The 21,752-nt window shown below is 37.6% G+C and overlaps 1 protein-coding gene across 1 annotated transcript in view; it reads left to right on the top strand.

Moving 5' to 3' along the window:
- Positions 1–21,752, top strand: part of LOC126176760 (low-density lipoprotein receptor-related protein 2) — a 235,558-nt gene that overhangs the window by 155,712 nt on the left and 58,094 nt on the right. Inside the window, exons 37-40 of the mRNA XM_049923928.1 lie at positions 4,332–4,515; positions 8,595–8,776; positions 17,417–17,640; positions 20,799–21,022. Coding sequence (XP_049779885.1) covers positions 4,332–4,515; positions 8,595–8,776; positions 17,417–17,640; positions 20,799–21,022 — 814 coding nt within the window. The remainder of the gene's footprint in view (positions 1–4,331; positions 4,516–8,594; positions 8,777–17,416; positions 17,641–20,798; positions 21,023–21,752) is intronic.

The following is a 21,752-nucleotide window of genomic DNA, read 5'->3' as shown; positions in this document are numbered from 1 at the left end:
AGAGACTGCTATTTGTTGTTACTTACACTGCTGCTTTCTTTGATAATGATCAACAGGAACCAAATAATAGACTGCGTATGATAGAACATGTTCTGAACGAGAGTTTGGCGAAAATTTTTCAATGTTTGAAAATCTTTGCGGCCGCTTCTTTAGTACATCAAATTCTGCACAGAAATTAGTCATCTTAGATTTAAAAATCTAGTCAGTTGCCGTGCTTCATTTCTGACTGTATCACTATTAGGCATAAGAGTAATACGAATATAAACATGACACGATACGTATATTCTTCCGCGTTTGCTGTTGTCTCACTCTAGTTTCGTAGTTTATTTGGCAGACAGGATTTAAATGAGATAGAAGCAAACATGAAAGAATACATGGCAAAATGTTTATATTCGTATTATTCTTATGGTGAAGAGAATACTGCACGTGATTCACATTTCATCAGGTTGCTATTAGCAACCATCTCTTCTCACAGCTAGGAAAAAATTCAGAACGTAGAGTTGGCCATATTGACAAAAATCCCAGTATTACCAGTCGGATTTTCGTAGTACATTGAAATTCGAAGATGAACAATACGGAATTTGTATTTACTTCGTTGGATAATGTATGAAAATGCAGTGGTCGAAACTCGGGCGGAGAAATATCCTCGTCTTCCATTTTTTTTTTTTTATTTCATTTACTGACGCAGAGGTTTTGGCGCCAGTATTTATCTTTGTGCCTACAAAGGATGCCTGTGTAGCGCTACATATATTCGACGGCAGAAGTTATTTGTGGCGGCACCTATCAACATTTTTCAGAACTTCTGCTTGCTTTGCACTCGATTCTAAGCCGCAGGCGGTTTTTTGGATTACAAAAACCGGAAAAAAAGTGCGGCTTACATTCGAGTAAATACGGTATGCTTGGGGAGGGGGGGGTGGGGGAGAAAAAGCAGAGGAGAGAAGGGGAAAAGGCTAGTAGATGTGTTGGCAGAATAGGAGGCTTGTAGAGTGCTGGAGTGGGAGCAGGGGAAGTAGATAGGTAAGATGATGACAGGGACTAGCGGAGGTCAAGACCAGGGGGCTGTGGGAATGAAGGGTTACGTTGTAAGAAGGTTTCCATCCTGCACAATTCAGAGAAACTGTTGTTGTTTGAAAAGGTCTAAATGGTGCAGGATGTGTAGCTGCCATTGAAGTGAAGCACATCTTGTTTGGCAATATGTTCAGGAACTGGATGGTTCAGCTGCATTTGACCACAGACTGATGGTGACCGCTCGTGCAGAGATCTTGTTAATTGTCCTGCCCACAGAGAAAACAGCACAGCAATGGCAGCTTAGTTTGTAGATCACATAGTGGCTTTCACAGGTAGCCCTGCCTCTGATAGGATAGGAGTGCCTGTGGCAGGACTGGAGCAGGTGGTAGAGGGAGGACGTACACATATATATGCAACAGGTCTTGTATTTAGACCTATTGCAGGAATATGAGACATAAGGCAAGGGTTTGGGAGCAGGGGTGGAGTAGGAGTGGACGAGTTTATTGTGTAGGTTCAGTGGGCAGTGGAATACCACTGCGGGAGAGGTGGAGAGGACAGTGGTAGAATATTTCTCATTTCAGGGCGCAACGAGAGGTATCAAAACCATGGAGGAGAATGTGATTCAGTTGCTCATGTGTGGTACTGAATCATGAGAGGAGTGGTCTTTTGTGGCCAGATAGTGAGCATGCAGGAGGTGATCGGTGAGTGAAGAGACAAGACATGGGAGATTTATTTCTGTACCAGGTTGAGAGGGTAATTACATTCAGTGAAGGCCTAAATGAAGCCGTCAGTATATTTCGAGAGGGACTGCTCGTTACTACAGATCCGACTGCTGTGGGTGATTAGGTTGTATGGAAGGGGCTTTCTGGTATAGAATGGATGGCAGCTGTTGAAGTGGAGGTTATTAGGTGTGATGTGAATGGAGGAACTGATGTGGCCATCCTTGAGGTGGAGGATAATGTTGAGGAAGGTGGCTTGTTAGGTTGAGGATGATCAAGTGTAGCAAACAGGGGAGAAGGTGTTGAGATTCTGGTGGAATGTGGCTATGGTGTCTTCACCCTCAGTCCAGATCACATAGATTTGATTAATTAATCTGAACAAGATGAGGAGTTCGGGGTGGTTAGGAAGCAGTTATTTAGATTGTCCATAAATAGGTTGGTGCAGGTTGGGCCATTGCTGTACTACAGATTTGTTTGGAGGTGGAGGATAATGTTGAGGAAGGTGGCTTGTTAGGTTGAGGATGACCAAGTGTAGCAAACAGGGGAGAAGGTGTTGAGGTTCTGGTGGAATGTGGCTATGGTGTCTTCACCCTCAGTCCAGATCACATAGATTTGATTAATGAATCTGAACCAGATGAGGAGTTCAGGGTGGTTAGGAAGGAGTTATTTAGATTGTCCATAAATAGGTTGGTGTAGGTTGGGCCATTGCTGTAGTACAGATTTCAGGAAATCCCTGTGGTTGATAATGACAGTGGTGGAGCCTTTGGTAGCAGGTAGCACTACAAGGCTGGGATCAGTTTTTAGGTCATGTTTCTGCAGATGTAAGCTTGCTTTGTGTGTTGAGGGACTTGGGGTATGATGGTGAGGAAAGCTTCAAGATTAGGAAATTCTGGAAAGTTAACAGGGCATTATTTGGGCGCAGTGGGGGCAGATGATGGTTGGTTGGAAGAGTGAACTGAGTCAGGCAGCGTTCAGTAATGGCTCTGGATTGAGTCCAAGTTCCGGTCACAAAAACTGACTATGGCTGGGAGAGTGATGTGTTAACCATATGCCCCTCCATATCTGCATCCAATGATGTCTGTCAACTGAGGATGACACAGTGGTTGGTCATACCATTAGCCCTCCAAGGCATGTTCGGATGAAGTTTGGAATGAGTCTAATTGATAGAGCTGGTTGCAAAAAACTGTTTCCACTATAGGAACTGGGAGAAGGAGAGGTTGTCAACAAGTATCTATGCAAGCTGGTGGTGGTTCCATAATGGTGTGGGCTGTGTTTACTTGGAATGGACTGGGTGCTCTGGTCCAACTGAACCGATCATTGATTAGCATTGGTTATGTTCATCTACTTGGAGGCTGTTAGCAGCCATTCATGGACTCCACATTCCAAAACAACATTGTAATTTTTATGGATGACAATGCTCCATGCCACTGGGCCATAATTGTTTGTGACTGATTTGAAAAGCATTCTGGACAGTTTGAGCGAATGATTTGGTCACCCATATGTCCCACCATGGTACATAACATTGTGCACAAAATCCTGCACCAGAAACACTTTCACAATAATAGACAGCTGTGGAGGCAGTATGGCTCAGTATTTCTTTAGGGGACCTCCAAAGACTTGTGGAATCCATGCCACGTCAAGTTACTGCACTATTCTGGACAAAAGGAGGTCCGACACGAAATTAGGAGCTATCCCTTCACTTTTGTCATGTCTGTGTAACTTGAATTTACATTTCACTTTTTAATTTCGCTATGATACAGTAAAAATTCAATTTTCAAAATTTAACAATGGAAAATCCAGGATGGAATATAACAATATCGTCTGTCTAACCTGCAGAACTTCTCTGTCTGTCGCCCCCACCAAACTATTCCTCCCCATCCCGGCCCCAGCCTCCTCCTTACCCCCACCCAGTCGCCACTCCCATCATGCACTGGTGCTGCTGCTCACAGTATGGTTTCAGTTGCCTGAGACTGCAGTCGTATGTGTGAGTTGCGTTTGTGTGTGTGTGTGTGTGTGTGTGTGTGTGTGTGTCGTTGACAAAGGCCTTAATGGACGAAAACTATAATTGTGAGAGTCTTTTTGTTGTGTCTATCTGTAACTCAGCATCTCTGCTTTAGGGTGAGTAACAATTTTCTAAATTTGAAGTATGAGTATTGTATGAGAGGCTTACACAGCATTTTTAACAAACATAGCAGTAAACATACTTCCTACTTGTGCTTTACTAGCAGTTTCATAAATTTTAAGAGAGATTTTGGGTGTCATAGTCAAGAAGAGAACAGATTTGTAGCAACTAGAACAAAGTTCAGTTTTTTTTAACCTTCTCAGATTTATCTTCAGATGGATCATGCAGAAGTTACTTATTTATTTTTGTAATGTTATGCTGTATATTAGAAAAATAAAAACCCAAAGATGAGCCCAAAACACCCAAAAACTGGTTTATGGAAATAAATTAATATTTCATTAAAGACTGGGTGCAGATATTTTTATTTTCTATTAATGCACTGTCTTGTTTTCTGCAATATCTGTAATAAATAAACATAAGCATTTGTTAAGTATTATTTAGTGACTGACATTTCTTTAAATGAGATTGTTATTGGATTTCAGGCAGAATGTAAATGTGATGACAACTCCAAATTAGTAAATGAGAACAGAATGTGTGTGCCAAAGAACTATTCATGTGACGCAAGTAAATTTTACTGCAAAAATGGCAGGTGCATTTCACGTATGTGGGCATGTGATGGAGATGACGATTGTGGTGACAACAGTGATGAAGATGTATACTACTGTGGTAAGTATCAATTTATTGTTTAGCTTAACTGTACTTATAGAAGTTGTGATGTTGTACATCTGAAAAGAACATGACAGGCTATTGCCAGTGTTCTAGTTATGTTAGTGATGAAAATAATGCACTTAATTTATTTTTATAATGTTAACGAATATGTTCATTTTTATTCTTTTGGTCTGAAAGGATTTTATTGATTCTTTTAATTGATACATTGCTTCTTGTCACACTGAATCCATGAGTTCCCTTTTCTCTTTTTCATACACTTTTTCTTATGTGCTTTGCCTGTCCCAATGTGCAAATTTCTTATACATTTTTATGTAGAACAGAAGTCAGATTTTATTGTAAACATTGAAGAAAAGTGCTAAAATAAGCAGAAAGTGTATAATTGCATTTTCTTCCAAGAGTGCTTCAAATGCCATTAACCTCATCTAGTTGAGTGCAGTATTCATAGAAACTACTTTCATCTTCTTAAAACTGCATAGTAAAGTGAACCTGAATTCAGATTTTTATGTGAATACACATATTCATTGTATTCTTTGCTGATTTGATCATGTACCGTCCCCAGCAGATGGTCTATCACTGAGTGGTAGAAACCAAGCTTAGAGATGTGATTCAGAATGTGGTTATTATTTATTATTAAGTTTCATGTCAGTGTACATTCCTCTGCAGGATAGAAGATTGTAATTAGCACTGAATGTGATTCAGATGGTGTGTGTTTCCAGATATTTGTGGTAGTTACTCATGCTACACCTGTAATTAAAATCTTTTAAAAAGCTGCCCACTGTACAATCTTAAAATATCTCATATAGCGTCTTCCCTGATTATAAACAGATGCTACTAATAAATCAGAATAACCAAGATTACACTGTTGATGTTTGATGTTTTAACTTATAATCAATGGGCATTTTTTTTATTTTCCACACAATACATTATTTTGCAGTTTACAGTGTTCATCCAGGTTAGTAACCTAAATTATACAACTGGCAGTTTACACAGTTCTTCCAATCTACATCATATAATTCACAGTGGTTAACTCAACATTACTTATTGATAGAGGCACCTGTCTGTGGTGAAAATTTTTGCCTGGTGTATTCCTTTTTAAAAAGCTATTTCAGTACACTTTTCACTATTTGTATATCATTTCATCAGTAATTTTTCTAAGTTTTATTTCCACTTCTGAGCAGTAAAAGCTAAAGCAAAAATCATTGATAGCATATTTGCAGGGAAACATCTTTTTTTGCTTGCTATCTTCTGGAGCCAGTGGCTCCTTGTTCTGGCAGAAGGGTTTAAAGGGAAGAAAGAGGGGTGAAGGAAAAGGACTGGTGAGGTTTAAGAAAAGGGGAAGAGTTCAGAAAAGTCACCCAGAGCGCTGGGTCAGGGGAGACTTACCTGTCAGAATGAGAAGAAAAGACGGATGGTTGGGGACTGCTCTGGACAAGATTTGAAAAGTGAGAGCTTAAAGGTAGAAGGTAGGATATATGCAGGAGAGAAATTACTGCTGAAATATTGTACATGAGTTAATAAGACTGAAAAGCTAAGTGCATTGTATTTGATAGAGGTGGGAGGGGGACAGCAAAAATAGATAATTCAGAAAACAAAAATGTAGAAAACCGAAAGGGAATGAAAAAAGGAATGGTTTCTGTGAAGAAATGCTGGGACCAAAGATATTGACATAAACTAAGACCAGGTGCGTAGCGAAAACCAGGGATATGTTGTAGTACCAATTCCCACCTGCAGAGTTCTGAGAAACTGGTGTCTGGGGACGGAAATAACATGTCTTTGGTTCTTGCCACCTATCTGGCCTAAATGTACATTAATTTCTTTGGTCTCAGCTTTTCTTCACTGCAGCTGTCCCTTTCTTCATTCCCTTTCAGTTTTCTACTTCTTTCATTTTCTGACCTGTCTATTTTTCGCCATCCCCCTCACACATCATTACATACAGTGCACTTAGCTTTTCACTCTTATTAACTTATGCAAGATGTTTTACCAGAAATCTCTGTCTTGCATATGCCGTATCTTCTGCATTTAAGCTCTCAGGTCCCCTGCAGTCCCCAGTTGTCAGTTTTTCCTGGGATCTGTGGAACATGATAAATGAATGAATGACCATATCTTAACTAAAACTCAATGAAGACTGACTGACACTCTCTGCTGCACCTTTTTAAACACCCGTGAAGTGAATTGTTATTACAAATTGAATAATAATGTTAAAGACAGGAATGGTAGGCAGTACTTGAACACTTATAACAATTAAGTTAGACATTTGAGTATTAGGAATTCTTTGAATGTCATTAATATTCTATTTCCAAAAGTGGAGCCTTAGGCATACTGTTTTCTCCACATTTTCTAATACAGCCAGAGAAAATTTCTACTAACAGAAATAAGGTATTTCATCACTAAAGGAAAATTAAGATATTTCATTAACTATCATGTATCTCAAGCGATAGTATACACTTTTTTCAACAACAAAATATGAGGAATATAAAATGGTAATTGTGCATTATTGAAAGGTGTACAGTCTAAAACTCAGATAATCTGTGTCTTAAAACAACATTTTTGAATGCTGACAATATTATGAGAAGGAAAGTTGCTATTCACCATACAGTGGAGATGCTGAGTCGCAGACAGCCATAACAAAAAGGTTTTCACACTTAAAGCTTTCGGCCAATGGCCTTTGTCAACAATAAACACACATACGCACACACACACTCACTTAAACGCCTATCTGCGACTAAGCATCTCCACTATATGGTGAGTAGCAACTTTCCTTCTCATAATATTGTTACAATCCATCCTGGATTTTCCATTGTTTGATTTTGAATGCTAATATTTCCGCAATGACAAAATTTTGAATGAAGGTAGGATTTTCTTTATGTGTAGGAAAAATAGGGCTTCTAAATGAAGTATATCAATCCTGAAACAAAACCTTAGTAGCAGAGTCAAAGTTTTAAGTGCAGATGATTTTCCTGTATCTTAAATGTTGAATATCTTAAACAAAATGTTTCCATTCAGGATTTTTTATAATAGTTATCAACCACATATAAGTAATAAGGGTCATAAGTGTGGTGTCACCGCCAGACACCACACTTGCTAGGTGGTAGCTTTAAATCGGCCGCGGTCCATTAGTACATGTCGGACCCGCGTGTCGCCACTGTCAGTAATTGCAGACCGAGCACCACCACACGGCAGGTCTAGAGAGACGGACTAGGACTTGGCCCAGTTGTACGACGACTTTGCTAGCGACTACACTGACGAAGCCTTTCTCTCATTAGCCGAGAGATAGTTAGAATAGCCTTCAGCTAAGTCCATGGCTACGACCTAGCAAGGCGCCATTAGCATTACATTGCATGTATCTAGAGAGAGTCTCACTTGTATCATCAAGAATGCTGTATACAAATGATGGATTAAAGTTAAGTATTCCAGCAGCTACGTACTTTTCTTTATAGCATTCATTACGTATCAAGTTTCAGATCTAACGCCAGTCGGCTTGTGTAAACGTGTGCCTTTCGGTTACCTGTCACTGTGGACTGGCTGTCTTGTCAGTCCACAACAATAAAAATACAGTTGGTAATAGAATTTTGAAATTTCGTGTACATACCGCATGTGGATTAGGAAAGAGAAAGAATTTAAAAAGTGGTATTTATGCTAGGATTGATATTAGAGAAAGTGGATCTAGTTCATCTAGCTGTGTTTCTACTTGTTCAGCAAATGATAACACAAGTGAAGCTAAAATTGCAAAAACTCTTGCAGCAACTAGTTGATACAGGCTACCAATATTCCATTTCTTTGATGCAGAGCATGCTCTGAATATTATATGGTGTGTGTGTGTGTGTGTGTGTGTGTGTGTGTGTGTGTGTGTGTGTGTGTGTGTAGGGGCAAAGAGTGCACACTTTTTGTGATGTGTTTAGATTAAAAATATTCAAGATAAAATTAGTTGTCACTTAGTTGGACTAGTTGTTGCTAAATCACATCTTTATTCCACAGCTTGTCCTGATTGACAAATCATTACTGATATACTGACCAAGTGAATAAGCAGTATGAAAGCATTTTTGTATTTTAAGTTCAATTAATTTAATTATTTTCAGCGTTTCATTCTTGTGGCTCCAACGAATTTCGATGTGCAAATGGAAGATGCATTTTCAAAACTTGGCAATGTGACCATGAAAATGATTGCCGTGATGGTTCTGATGAATTAGATTGTGATTACCCACCATGTGCTGCTGGAGAATTTACCTGTGAAAATCATAGATGCATAGCAAAATCTCAGGTAAGACACATGTTTTTAAGAAATCAATTTTTTAAGTGTTTGTAATGCAGCAAAGACTTGAGATTAAAGCATTTATTTGAATGTATGTTCTCAAAGGTACTTTCTCCTAGTTCCTCCAAAAACTTTATATCTTCTTCATCCTTCTGTCCTCAAATAACCACATTCCTCAACATCAACATACATCAATACCTCTATTTTTGTCCACATAAGTAAACTACAGTTAGTATCAGCACTTTGACTACTGTTGTCTTTGTGCACAAAAAGCCCTCCACTAAAGTCTGTGGATACATAAATTTCATTGATGACCATTATCAGCCCATGGTGAAGTGCAGACTCAGCCAACCAGTGGTAATGCCTTCATTTCAATAGCTATTTTACAACTCAAGTCATCTTTAACTCCCTCCTGCCCTTCCTAGTGCCATTAACAGCTCCTATGAACAGTCCTTGTGATTATCATACTCCCACTATATCTGTCTTACAGTCCCATAAATCTCCTGGTCTCAGTTTTTGCTCATACGTATACCCAGTTTGGCTTGGTTTCTGTATCACTTTCTTCATCTGCTGCAGTGACTTTTTCTTTGTTCTGTGTTCTTATTCCATCCTTCTCTTTAGTAGGCTTCAGAACTTCTTAATTCGCTCAGTCCATTTCTGATGTTTACTGTTGTATCTATCTTCATATTCTCTTTCATACTTGTTCGATATTTTGGCCACTTAGTGTTATACCTCTGCCCTTCTCCCTAGACCCTTTACAGCTTGCCATTACCTACAACCACCTCTGCATTTGTTGTCTGTGGTTTTTGGTGCATGCATACTTCTCCTTGTGTATTTAACTTCCTGCCATTTTCAAGTCATTTATCTTTCCTATCTGGACACCCCATCCTCTTTCTGGTTCACTGCTTACATCAAACATACCAAAGTTTCTTGAGTTTCGTATGCACATATGTGTTTAGATCTTCATATTCAAGGTAATTGAATAGTCATTGTTTATTTTCCATTGGGACTTGACATAAAATTATTATCATCACTATTATTATTTTGTTTGAGAAAGACAGTATTATTTCACACTCAGAGAAAGAACATTGCTTCTATTAGTACTAAAAATTTGAGGTTTATTATACACTGAGAAATAAGAAAATGATAATATGAGTCTAAGTTGATATTTTGAAATTTAGAAGACAGTAGTGAGGTGGAAAGATGATCAGGGTTTAACAGCCATCCACAACAAGGTCATGCTCTTTTCAAAGGTACTGTTCATGGCCATCTAAACTAATTCAAGGAGACCATGACAAATGTAAATTAGGATGTTCAGATGGGGATTTAAATACTGTTACTCCTAAATGGGAGTTCAGTGCCAATTAAAGTTCATTTGAGGCTATTCTGAATCTCGTGACACTTTCCTTGATGTTGACCTCACCACAAGTCAGCTACATCCTTCTGTTGACATTAAACCTACTAACAAACAGCATTACATACATTTCGACAGTTGCCATCCTTTCCATGTCAAATGTTCACTACCATACAGCCTTGGCATTTGAGGCAAACAATTTAGCTCAGATGCAGACTCCCTACAGTAACACACCACGAGTCTAACCTCCTCCTCTTGTCACTCAGCATTATCCTGGTCATGAACGTATTAATTGGATACTTCAAAAAGACTATAACCTCCTGAAATTACGTCCTAAAGTGGAGTTCATTCTGTCTGACATTTTGTCCCCGACTCCTAGAGGAGCTTTTCGTCACCCTCCCATTCTCTACGTTAACCTTGTCAAACACTACACTAGTTCTACACCCACTTCCCTACCCTGTGGCTCCTTCCCCTGTGATCATCCCCACTGTAAGACTTGCCCTATGCACTCTCCTATACCAGCCATGTAGCTGGCAAGGCATATAGTATCAAAGGGAGGGCCACCTGTGAAGAGACACATTTATGTACCAGCTATTATGCAAACACTGTTTGACCTTCTACATTGGTACCACTACCATCCAGTTATCAGTTAGGATGAATGGGCATAGACAGAGGGTGTACACCAGCAACACACAATATCCTGTTGCAGAGCAAGCTCTTCAACAGGACAGTCATGGACTTCGGTATCTGTTTCACCACACATGGCATCAGTATTCCTCTCCCTGACACCATTTTCTCATTATTCTGCAAGATGGAAACTGTCATTACAACATGTCCTTGGATCTCACTACCCACCTGACACCTGGTTTTAGTTTACATTAATTCCTTTGGTCTCAGCATTTATTCTCAGTAACTTTTTCTAACTTCACCTCCATGTAGTTTTCTATATCTTTTATTTTCTGACCTCCCCCCCATCCCCCACCCCTACCATGTATAATGCATGTAGCTTTCTGCTCTTATTTACTCTTGCACAATGTTTTGTTAGTAATCTCTGTCTTGCTTATTACCCTATCTTTCACCTTTAAGCTCCAAGGTTTTCAAATCTCATCCTGTGCAGCAAAAATTGGTGTTTTCTACTCATTCCCTTTGGTAAGTCACTCCTGACCCAGCATTCTGCGTGACATTTTATAATCCTCCCCATTTCCTAAACCTCAACAATCCTTTTTCTTCATCCCTCTTCCTTCCCTTTCAGCCCTTCTGCCAGAAGAAGGCACTGGCTCTAGATGCTTGCACATACCCTTAACTTTTGTATGTGTTTGCTTCTGATGCCACTTGCTGAGTAGATTTATGTTACATTACATATTCAAGGGTGTGAAGTCGTTATATAGGACTATTTGAAGTATTAATTTATGGTTTAATAAGTGTTATGTAATAAATGTTTTTTAAATCTTTGACTAAAGATTCTGGAATCATTTAGACCTACATCTTTCAATTTTCTGTGTCAGCCTGTTGTCCAGTGTCAGTCCATTATATAACACACTGTTTTGTGTTTTATATTTGTTTTTAATGTTTAGATGTAAATAATGACTCGATTTGATTCCCTGTTCATGCATTGAGATGTTCTTGGCATACAGATGAAGATTTTTCTTAATGTGCGCGATATTCTGAAAGATACATTGACAAAGGACGTCAAAATTCGTAGCACAATGCAATGAACCCTACTGCTGCTATTCTTTTTATTATTTGCACCACCTTTATCTTTACCTTGAAGGCAGACTGTATATTCCTGGCACTTATTCTCCAAAGCATGATATGATAACTGAGGACTGGATGTATATATCCAAAATGGGTCACTTTGGAGTCATGAAATGGTGCATGTTGGAGCAAGCATTCAAAGGACATAACATAATGTAAACATTCTCTTTGCCAAAGTCTTTACATGTTCTGCTACATTACAATGAGAAATCTCATATATTCTGGTCTGCTTTACACATATTCCCAGTATAGTTTAACATGGGTAATAAAATTCTGTGGCCAGCAGTGTCAAAAACATTTTTTTTTTTTTTTAGATATAATTGAACATTGTTATACAAATGAACTAATTAGTGGATGTCACAGCCACTCTTCATGATCTTTCACTCTGCCTTTGATAGAAAAGAGCAATGTGGTGATGGGGTAGCAATCTTTGCTGAAAGAGCTAGAAAATGAAATGTAATAGATGTGAGTAGAGTGTGTGCTGTATCACTTGTCCACTAGCTGCTCAGAAGGTGCAATGGTAGTAGTGGGGGCTCCCTTGCGGACGGGACAGTGCAGTAGGATAAGTGTAGTCCTACAGCTTCCCAAGCCTTCACATGAATGCATATCTCACAGAACTTGTAAGCTATAGTAAATGAGCTTGCAAACAATTGTATTAACAGGCTGTACCAGCACAACAAACAGTTCGACAAGTCAGCAGTTTATTATTAAAAACACAATGGGTGCAGGATTAGAATGGAACTGGATCAGAGACAGCGATTTATTTTTTCTTGTCTTGTACACCTTTTTTCCTTTATCTTGTTGACATGTTAAAATTAGCTTCTTTCCCAAAACAAAGCATTGTTTACACAATTTCACCTCATAGTTATGCTAAAGCAGCTCCAATTGTGATAGAACCCTGAAACAGCCTTCTGTAAATCAAACAATTGAGGCCAAGTTAAGGTTAGTAATTTATGAAAAGCCTTGCTTGGTAAAAAAATAAATGTGATTCCTTCATTTATGGTGTTACAAAATCTGTACTAATTCTCATTTCACCAGCTGTCAATAGCTGTTGGATGGGTAACATTATTTCAGTGAAAAAATCTGTAATCATTCATATATCACAGTAGATAAGAAAGTTTTGCATGTTAGCTATGTATCAAATGCTCTCCACTTTACAAGCTGTCATTTGCCAAAAATTTATTTCGGTATCTTGAACTGTCTATGAGATTTGAAGGATGATATGAATATTTCATTTCCATCATTGTTTGCGCAGACAGTCAGCAGCTAGTGCACTACATACAATCCATTTTCTCGAGGTTAGTGACAGATACAGATCTCATCTCCAAGTTTGAAGAAAAATTCAAAATGTTAGCTCCATTTCATAAGCAATAATACATGAACTAACGTGCACCACATGCAAACTCATAAGCGACCCTTTTTTTTATTGCAAAGTATTTGAATTTAGCATAGTACATTGCTAGGTATAGAAATATCACAATAATTATGACCGTTAATGAAATGATAGGCAGTTGATAGTCAAGCTGATGAATGAGACTAGCTGATGTGTGAGAATCAACTTCTGTTATCAAATAGTTTCCTTAACACTTTCAACGCTGCCCTCTTTACACCCGGCACTTGGCTGTGAACTGGCATATTTAATGAATGTTTGAAATTAGATTGCAAAGAACAGGAAAATGATAGGAATATGGTTCTTGCATCATTTAAAAGGAAAAAGTAAGAGCTTTACATGATAGTGAGTTTATTTTACAATATAAAATACAAATGGGTGTTATAATTAAAAAAAGAAAACACAAAAATATCATGGATAAAAAAGTTTTACATGATCTCTCTCTTGAGTAATGCCATTATTACTGTATCTAAATTTAAAACAAAATATCATTTGACTGTCTAACTGCTGGTACCTGTAAACTAGAGTATTTTAATAGTTCAGATGTAGTTAGCCTTCATGTGAAAATCCTGGAAACACTGTGGGACGCAAAGGCCAACGCCACAGTCCTTGCACCACCATCTACTTCCTTCCTGATGCACTTACCCGTCTCTTTCTTCCCACTATCTGAACATACTTTGCAGTACCTGGTAGTATTCACCTTGTTTGCAGTGAGTGGGACCTTCTCTGCAAAGTGCCTTGCAAATGTCCTCTCAATTTGTGAGGATGAAGCGGCTTATTGCTGAAAAATATTTCCGCCCTTCTCAGCCAATTTCTTCCCCACTCTGTGAATAAAGTCTACTAGTAATGCATTCTACCTAGTGTTCTCTTCATATAAAACAAAACTGTTGACAGTTGACACTATAAACAAGTGGAAAAACAGCTTTTACCACCACTCAAAGTTTTTCGGGCAAACGGGCTCTTCACTTTATGAACAATTGAGACATATACATAACTGAATCGTCACTTGTACTTTCGTCTGGAGAGTATGAATCCTCTTTGTCAGAATCATCAACTTCAGATCCTTCATCTCCATAAAGAATATCTAAGATCTCTGCCTCCGTCAACTCGCTGCGCGATATTTTCACGATCGTAAACACCTGTAAATGAACTGCAGATAACTTCGACTTTGCAGTGCTCACAGCTGCTCCCAGGATGAGATAGCCAATAAGTGCTTGCCTCTTGCAGAAGAAGAATGAAATACGTCCACATTAGTTGACGAAACTTCTTCGGAGACGCGCTAAATGCGCTTACGGAGCCAAATAAAGGCTCGCCCGTATGGTATACGGGCGCCGTCGCCAACGTCAGGGCGGCCGCGCCTGTATGGCGTACGGGTACCGTGCTGTAAGTGTTAAAATCTTATGAGAAAGGTAGCTGTCCAACTGGCCTGTGCATGCCTCTCTTCTCACAGTGTAGTCGAGATGGGCACGCAATGATTTAGTTGTAATGGACGAAGCTCACAATTGTGTAGGCGATAGGCAATTGAGATGACTGCCACTTCAGAAAAGAGGTGGACTCACCCAGTGCTGACAACAAGAATGCATTTCTGTGCACTGGCCAAGTAATCTTGTGCGAGCTCTACTTTTAGTGTAGAGGATATAAAAAAAACTTGCAGCAGCTAACTACCAGTGAGGTTAAGGCAGCTTGATCATTTTAGGTCTGTACAGACTGTCCTGTGGTAGTCAAGATATTTTCTTTTAAATTCTTAATGCCCTACTTGTTGACATAGGCAGTAAACATTGCAATAAAAAAGGGTTGGGTTAACATCATACTGACTGGAGATAAAAAACATAGACTTGCTATCTCCTGACACCAACTGGATGGCCATTGGGAGGGGGGAGGGGGGGGGGAGAGAGAGAGAGAGAGAGAGAGAGAGAGAGAGGCGTGAAAAGAACCACCCACGATAACAATTTTGAGAAACTCAAGAGTATGCTAAAAAGCTTACATTGCTATGAGAATAACTATATTACTTTTGGTGAATTTGCGTCAGACCTTTATTATTGTGTCAGTTTCTCACATCCAGGAATAAAAAAGGATAAATCATGAAGTGAAAACAGTGAGAGAAAAACTTAGACTTTTCCAATGAACAATGTTGAAGGATGGCAATAATCATGGACTAAAGGTAGAATTTAAGAACTGTCATGATTTTTACAAAGATCTACTAGTAAAAATTAGAAGTAAATACATGTCCACAATGTTAAAAAAAAAAAAAAGTTGAGTAACACGGGCATAGCTGTTAGGAAAGTTGTAAATAACTTTATGGATTGTAAGGGCAAATCAGCAGTGATCTTACCGTCAGCAATAGTGGGAGTATCATCAAATGCCAATCTCAGATCACAAATGCTTTTAATGTGTGCTTTTCTTCTACTGGAAAATCCACCAATGACCTTTTCAGTAATCTCCAGTACAGATATGAGGGCATTCAAACTAAACAAAACATATAATTGGCCCCAACTAACAGTTAAGAGATAAAATACATAGGAAGGTTTTAAATCAGCAGGCTGTGATGGTATGTCTATCAGCACATTAAAAAAGTGCATAGAAGACAGATCTGATGCCATGGCCACAGCAGTAAATGATGTAATTGCATCAGGTAGTTTCCCAAACAATCTACAAATAGTACAAGTAACCTTGATTTACAAGAAAGGTGATAAATTTAAAACTGAAAACTATCGACTCATCTCACTGTAACCACCTGCATGATTCTAGGTAACTGAGAAAGTTATTTACACCAGGCAAATGACATTACTGAGGTTACACAATCTAATGTTTCAAAATCAGAATGGCTTTGTGAAAAACAAGTCAACTGCAGTAGCTTCAACACAGTTGATAGAAAAAATAAAAACTGCTGTAGCGAACAATGACTATGTAACAGGAGTGTTCCTTGATCTTGAAAACACTTTTGATTGTGTCAGCAGCACTACATTACTTGACAAGCTTTAGAACCTGGTATTAGAGGAACTTCTTTTGAATGGTGAAATCGTATATGAGCAACAAGAAACAATTTGTGTTGCTTGAAAAAACAGTGGCTCATTCAAATTCCAAATCCATGATATGATACATCAGTTGTCTCAAACGTAAGACTGGAGTTGTTGTCTAACAGTGTTACCAGTGAAGTAGTCAAGTATTTCAATGAAAGCTATCTAAACGCTGGAGCTTCAAAGATTGCTTTAACAGAATTAACACCGGGTAATAGATTTTGGTTTGAAATTATCTTTAGCAAATCACATAAAAATGGAAAAAAAAAATGGATGAAATTCTTGGGAAATACTATCCACGTCAACCTCAAATGGGACATGCATATACATTCCTTCGCCTGTAACCTATCTAAAATCATATTTGCCATAAACATGATTAGCAAATATGGTAAAGATAAGTATGTATCAAATTTGTACTATTTGGTAGAAACTTGCAGCAATACAAATCAACCTAAATTCATTACTATCGCTGCAGAAAAAAGCTGTCAGATTTATTTGTGGTGCCGAACGGAGAGAAGCTTATCGGAACCTGTTTCCAAAATTTATTAAAAGTAATATTGCTTGTGAATATAATAAATCCAAACTTGAACTGTGACCTATGGCAACTTAATACCAGACAAAATTAAGATACCGTGTAATTTGCGGTAGAACAGCATTGTATGAAAGACTTGCACTTCATGCTTGGCTGAATGTAGCCAGTGGACTACCTAAAAATGCCACAGACCTTTCTGTTAGTAAATTAAAAGACCAACTAAAAGGAATTTTTGTTGAACATCCATGTTATTCCCTTATTGAGTTCATTATCTCTATGAAAAATGCTTTGTAAGAATATCAGGCTCATAGTTTTAAGTAATTCACATACAATCTAACGGTAATAAAAATTTTATAACTTTGTTTCTTATATATTAATAAATGTTAAATGTATTAAAATGTAAAATTATTTGTAAAACAATAAACTTTCATTTATAAATTATAAACTGACAAGAAGAATATGCAGAAGAATAATTTGTATGATATTGTGAAACTGTTTTGTTTTTAAGGATTGTATCTGAATATTCAGTGTTGCATAAATATTATTATTATTATTATTATTACTCTGTGTTTCAGTAATTTATTTCATTTTTTTTTTTCAGGTTTGTAATGGAGTGAACGACTGTAAAGATAATGCAACATCTGATGAGACACATGACCTGTGTCCACGAAATAAGACATGCCCTCCAAATCACCTTAAGTGTGAGAAAACAAATATCTGTGTGGAACCTTACTGGCTTTGTGATGGAGACAATGACTGTGGTGACAACAGTGATGAGGATCCGCTGCACTGTGCAGAGAGATCTTGCCCACAAAACAGCTTCAGGTCAGTTTACATCACTTGTTCCTTCCAACAGTTCTTTACACTGGACTCGCATTCGGGAGGATGATGGTTCAAACCCGCATCCGGCCATTGTGGTTTAGGTTTTCCGCAATTTCCCAAAATCGCTTCAGGCAAATGTCAGGATGGTTCCTTTGAGAGGGCACGTCTGACTTCCTTCCCCAGCCTTCCATAATCCGATGGGACCAGTGACCTCACTGTGTGGCCCCCTCCCCCAAATCAACCAACAGTTCTCTCACAAGAAGTACCTGTGACTCACATAATGAGACTGGAAAATCCTGCATGGAATATAAACAGCTTAATGAGTGAAGGTAGTCACTTGTGGTATAATAGAGGCGTTGACAGGTACATCGACAAGAACTGATTGGTAACATGGCAAATAAAACCACAAAACCTTCTTCATTAGAATCACAGATGTTGTCCCGTGGATGTATATGACCTGTGTATTTCAAAGAAGAACGCTTTGTCAAGCTGAACTACTGTGTTACAGCACTTGTTTATTGCTTATTGATGGGGGCTGTAGAAGTAACGATTAAAATTTGAACCATGTGTATTCCAGTCTACTGAGCCACATTCCAGTTACATAATATTTGTTACTTACTACTTTTATTACTGGTATACAGCCAGGTGTTTTTTGAGAATGTTATAACATGACTAATGTGAAAGGGAGACGGCATGTACACTTCATTATAAAACATTGTTGACACTGCGATAATTATTTATTAGTGTAAGTTGCTAAAAAAATTAATTACAGACCAGCAATCCTTGTAATTGAACACTACACACAGGATTAAATTGTGCACCAAGTATAAATCCTGTATTGGTGATTAGTTTCCTAACTGTATGCTATGCTATGCAAATATATTCCAACCTTGACATTTCCAGATATTAATGCTTATTACTGCCACTCCCAAACATCATCAGATGAGTTATATAAATATTTTTCTTTAAAGAGGTCAATCATTAGCTATATTAGCTGTATATTTTCTGAAAACAAATTAATAAATTAAGATTTTCAGTTAAATATAACTACATTATGAATATTTATCATCATTCCTGCTATTTATAATATTCAAATAAGAAATGACAGACAAGCTGAGACAACCCTCTTTACCTGCTTTGCACTCAGTTCACTTAGTTTGAAGTGACACATTTTGATGTTCTGAAATAGTTTTTTGAAAACTAAATAGAAAAGACAGTACCAAATGCTGTAGACCACACAGTACTTGAATTTTAAGTGGCTTTTTTTCCATGTTATTGGCACTGTAATGTTTTTGGTTGTCAGTTCCAGTCTTTCAGTTTGCAGATCAAACAGATAAAGAGAATCACATCTCTTCCTTCATCAACAGATCCAGAAGATAAATAATGCAGTCATTAATCAGTGACATATGCACATGTTATTGTCATGTAGAAAGTTAACAATATAATTAAAACATCTAGTAAATAAGCTTTATGATGCAGTTCACAGTTGTACTTATATGTTGCATATTAACTATAGTATACGGGATTTTAAGGTGTGTAGATATTATGCAGTTACTTGATGGTCACAGACTTTTACACAAGAGGTTAACATTACAAGTGGACCCTGCAGACTCTGACACGAATCAATGTAAGGATCTTGCATGATTACTCGGAGGTTACAGAGCCTAACCAGTATAGTTATTACACATATCGTACCTGAAGCGAGACTCATAGATAAATAGATATTACATGTTTAGTGTCAGGATGCAGCCTTTTTCATACCAGCCAACATAGTTGTTGCTTGTACAGATGCTAGTGGCAGACAGGTGATTTTGGGGTGTTGTGGGCTATTTGAAGACAACGGTACAAATATTTGTTTGTCTCAGAAACTACATAATGTTTTGAAAATTGGCTTGGTTAAATTTTGCTATTTTGAAAGGACTATGAGACTTAACTGTTTTCAGAATTGAGAAAAATGTAGAAGGTTAGTAAATTATAAAAGTTTACTGAACTATCTTATACTTCTGCATTGGGGATACCCTAATTACAAGTATCTCATCCATATTCAAGAGAAATTTATATTATGCAAAATAATGCAAAATCTTAATTTAGTGGTTGAGTGGCACCATCTGATTTGGAAAAAATTTAGCAACAAAAGTACAGTGTCAAAGTTCAGAATTTAGCAAGCACAAAGCAAAATTGGCAGTTCAAATTATGATGGCCCATATTTTCATTGTCAGTTATGCCATAAGTTAATTAGTTTCAGATAATTTAAAGTATGTTCTTGGAAAGAGTAGGAAGTCTGCTTTCGAATAAGTGGTAACAACATGTCAGGTTCCACAGATTAGCTCAGAATGTTTTCTCATTATGTACTGTAATAGAATTTTCAGTTAGCTATAACTTTTAATTAACTGATCTTCCCATAAAACTAATTGGATCATTACGTCACAGATACCAGTAGAACCAACTGAACAATCCGTCTACATGGATCTTGGCCTAAATAACATTCTGAAATATTATGTATTTTGTGTGCAGTTGCATTGAAAATAGAATGAAAAATGAGGAAAAACTTTAGTAATTCATGGGAGGATAAAGCATAACAGGCGAATAGTTTCCAGCTTGTTGCATCTCAAAACTGCAAATAATTCTTCTGTACCACACATGCACACATTCCTCATACTCAAGTGTTCAGTTGCTAGACATATTCATGGTGAAAAAGAATTCACAGGACCTACCAGATGTGTTTGATAGTAATAAATTAGAATATGAAAACTATTAGCTTGGCTTTAGTTAGACATGAATTATGTGAGGGATAGAAATCATGCGAAAAAAGCAAAATACTCAGCACTCCAGTTTAACATGCAACAATACTGAATTGATAATTCAAGATAAATCTAATAGATTATGCTAGCTTTGGTCTTTATTGTCTCCATACTCGTGGTTTTTGCATTTTCTTTTATGAACCCCTCAATAACAACTCTGTTCATTTGCAGAAAATTGGTGTTTGCTTTTAAAAGGCCTTTTGAATATCAGATACAACTTTAACATCTGGCTAGTTCACAATGTTACCAATATTTTGTGTGTCTGTATTCATATACAAAAATACTTATGTGGTGCAGTGGAGCTCATGCCCTCACCCCCGACCCTCGAACTTCATGTTATACGATAGCACGCTTTTGCAGATGTCCAAACCACCGATGCATACCTGCTACATGGTACTGTGATGGTGATGATGACTGTGGAGATGGATCAGATGAGCCACCCGAATACTGCAGGTTGGAGGGTCGCACCTGTTTTGGTGATCTTTTCACTTGTGATAATGGAAACTGTATTCCAAGGATCTACATATGTGATGGGGATAATGACTGCCTTGATAATTCTGATGAAGATAAGCGTCATCAGTGCAGTAAGTAAAAAAAAAATGTATATTTTTATTCATGTCAGCCATTCTCTGCAGTTTCAAAATAAGTTTCAATTGTTGTAAATAAATTCCTGAGCCTCACGTAATATTCCTACTTTTTATGCTTCAAAAAAGAATCATCTCAATTTATAAACTGACAGATCAGTTTTAAACTTCTACTTACTTAAAATATCACCATTGGGCCTCCAAAGTTCACAAGAGGACTGTCACATGTTTTATCATAAATTCATTCACATCTTCGTGGCTGAAGATTTGGCTACATTATAAAACTGTAATATCTGATTTTTATATGCCATCACACATACTGCTTACACAGCACAAACTGGACTGCAGTAATTATGTTCCAAAATGATATACATTCAAAATAAATGGCAACAGGTCATTAATCAGATTACTTGTATTTGTTGCATCAGATGTAAAATTGCTATATGTTAAATTCACACATTTAATTACATTGTATGAAATTAAATATTTCATATGTTTTCTTGAACCAGTTACCCTACAGATGCTGAACAGGCTTTGACCATCTGGTGTAGAAACTGTCATTACATATCGAATTGAGAGCATTCACTTTCAATACAAAAGAAAACATATAATAACACTCATTTCTCATCAATGACTTTCTTTTCAGGCATAATGCTTTTAATACAGCAAAATCGATACATGTCTTATCCCCATAATTTCAAGAAAACTGTGGGAATTCTTCCTCTATAGC

This window comes from Schistocerca cancellata, chromosome 3, assembly GCF_023864275.1.
Source record: "Schistocerca cancellata isolate TAMUIC-IGC-003103 chromosome 3, iqSchCanc2.1, whole genome shotgun sequence".
Lineage (NCBI taxonomy): Eukaryota > Metazoa > Arthropoda > Insecta > Orthoptera > Acrididae > Schistocerca > Schistocerca cancellata.
Note: the sequence above shows the minus strand (reverse complement) of the source record. Positions and strands in the feature narration are given on the sequence as shown.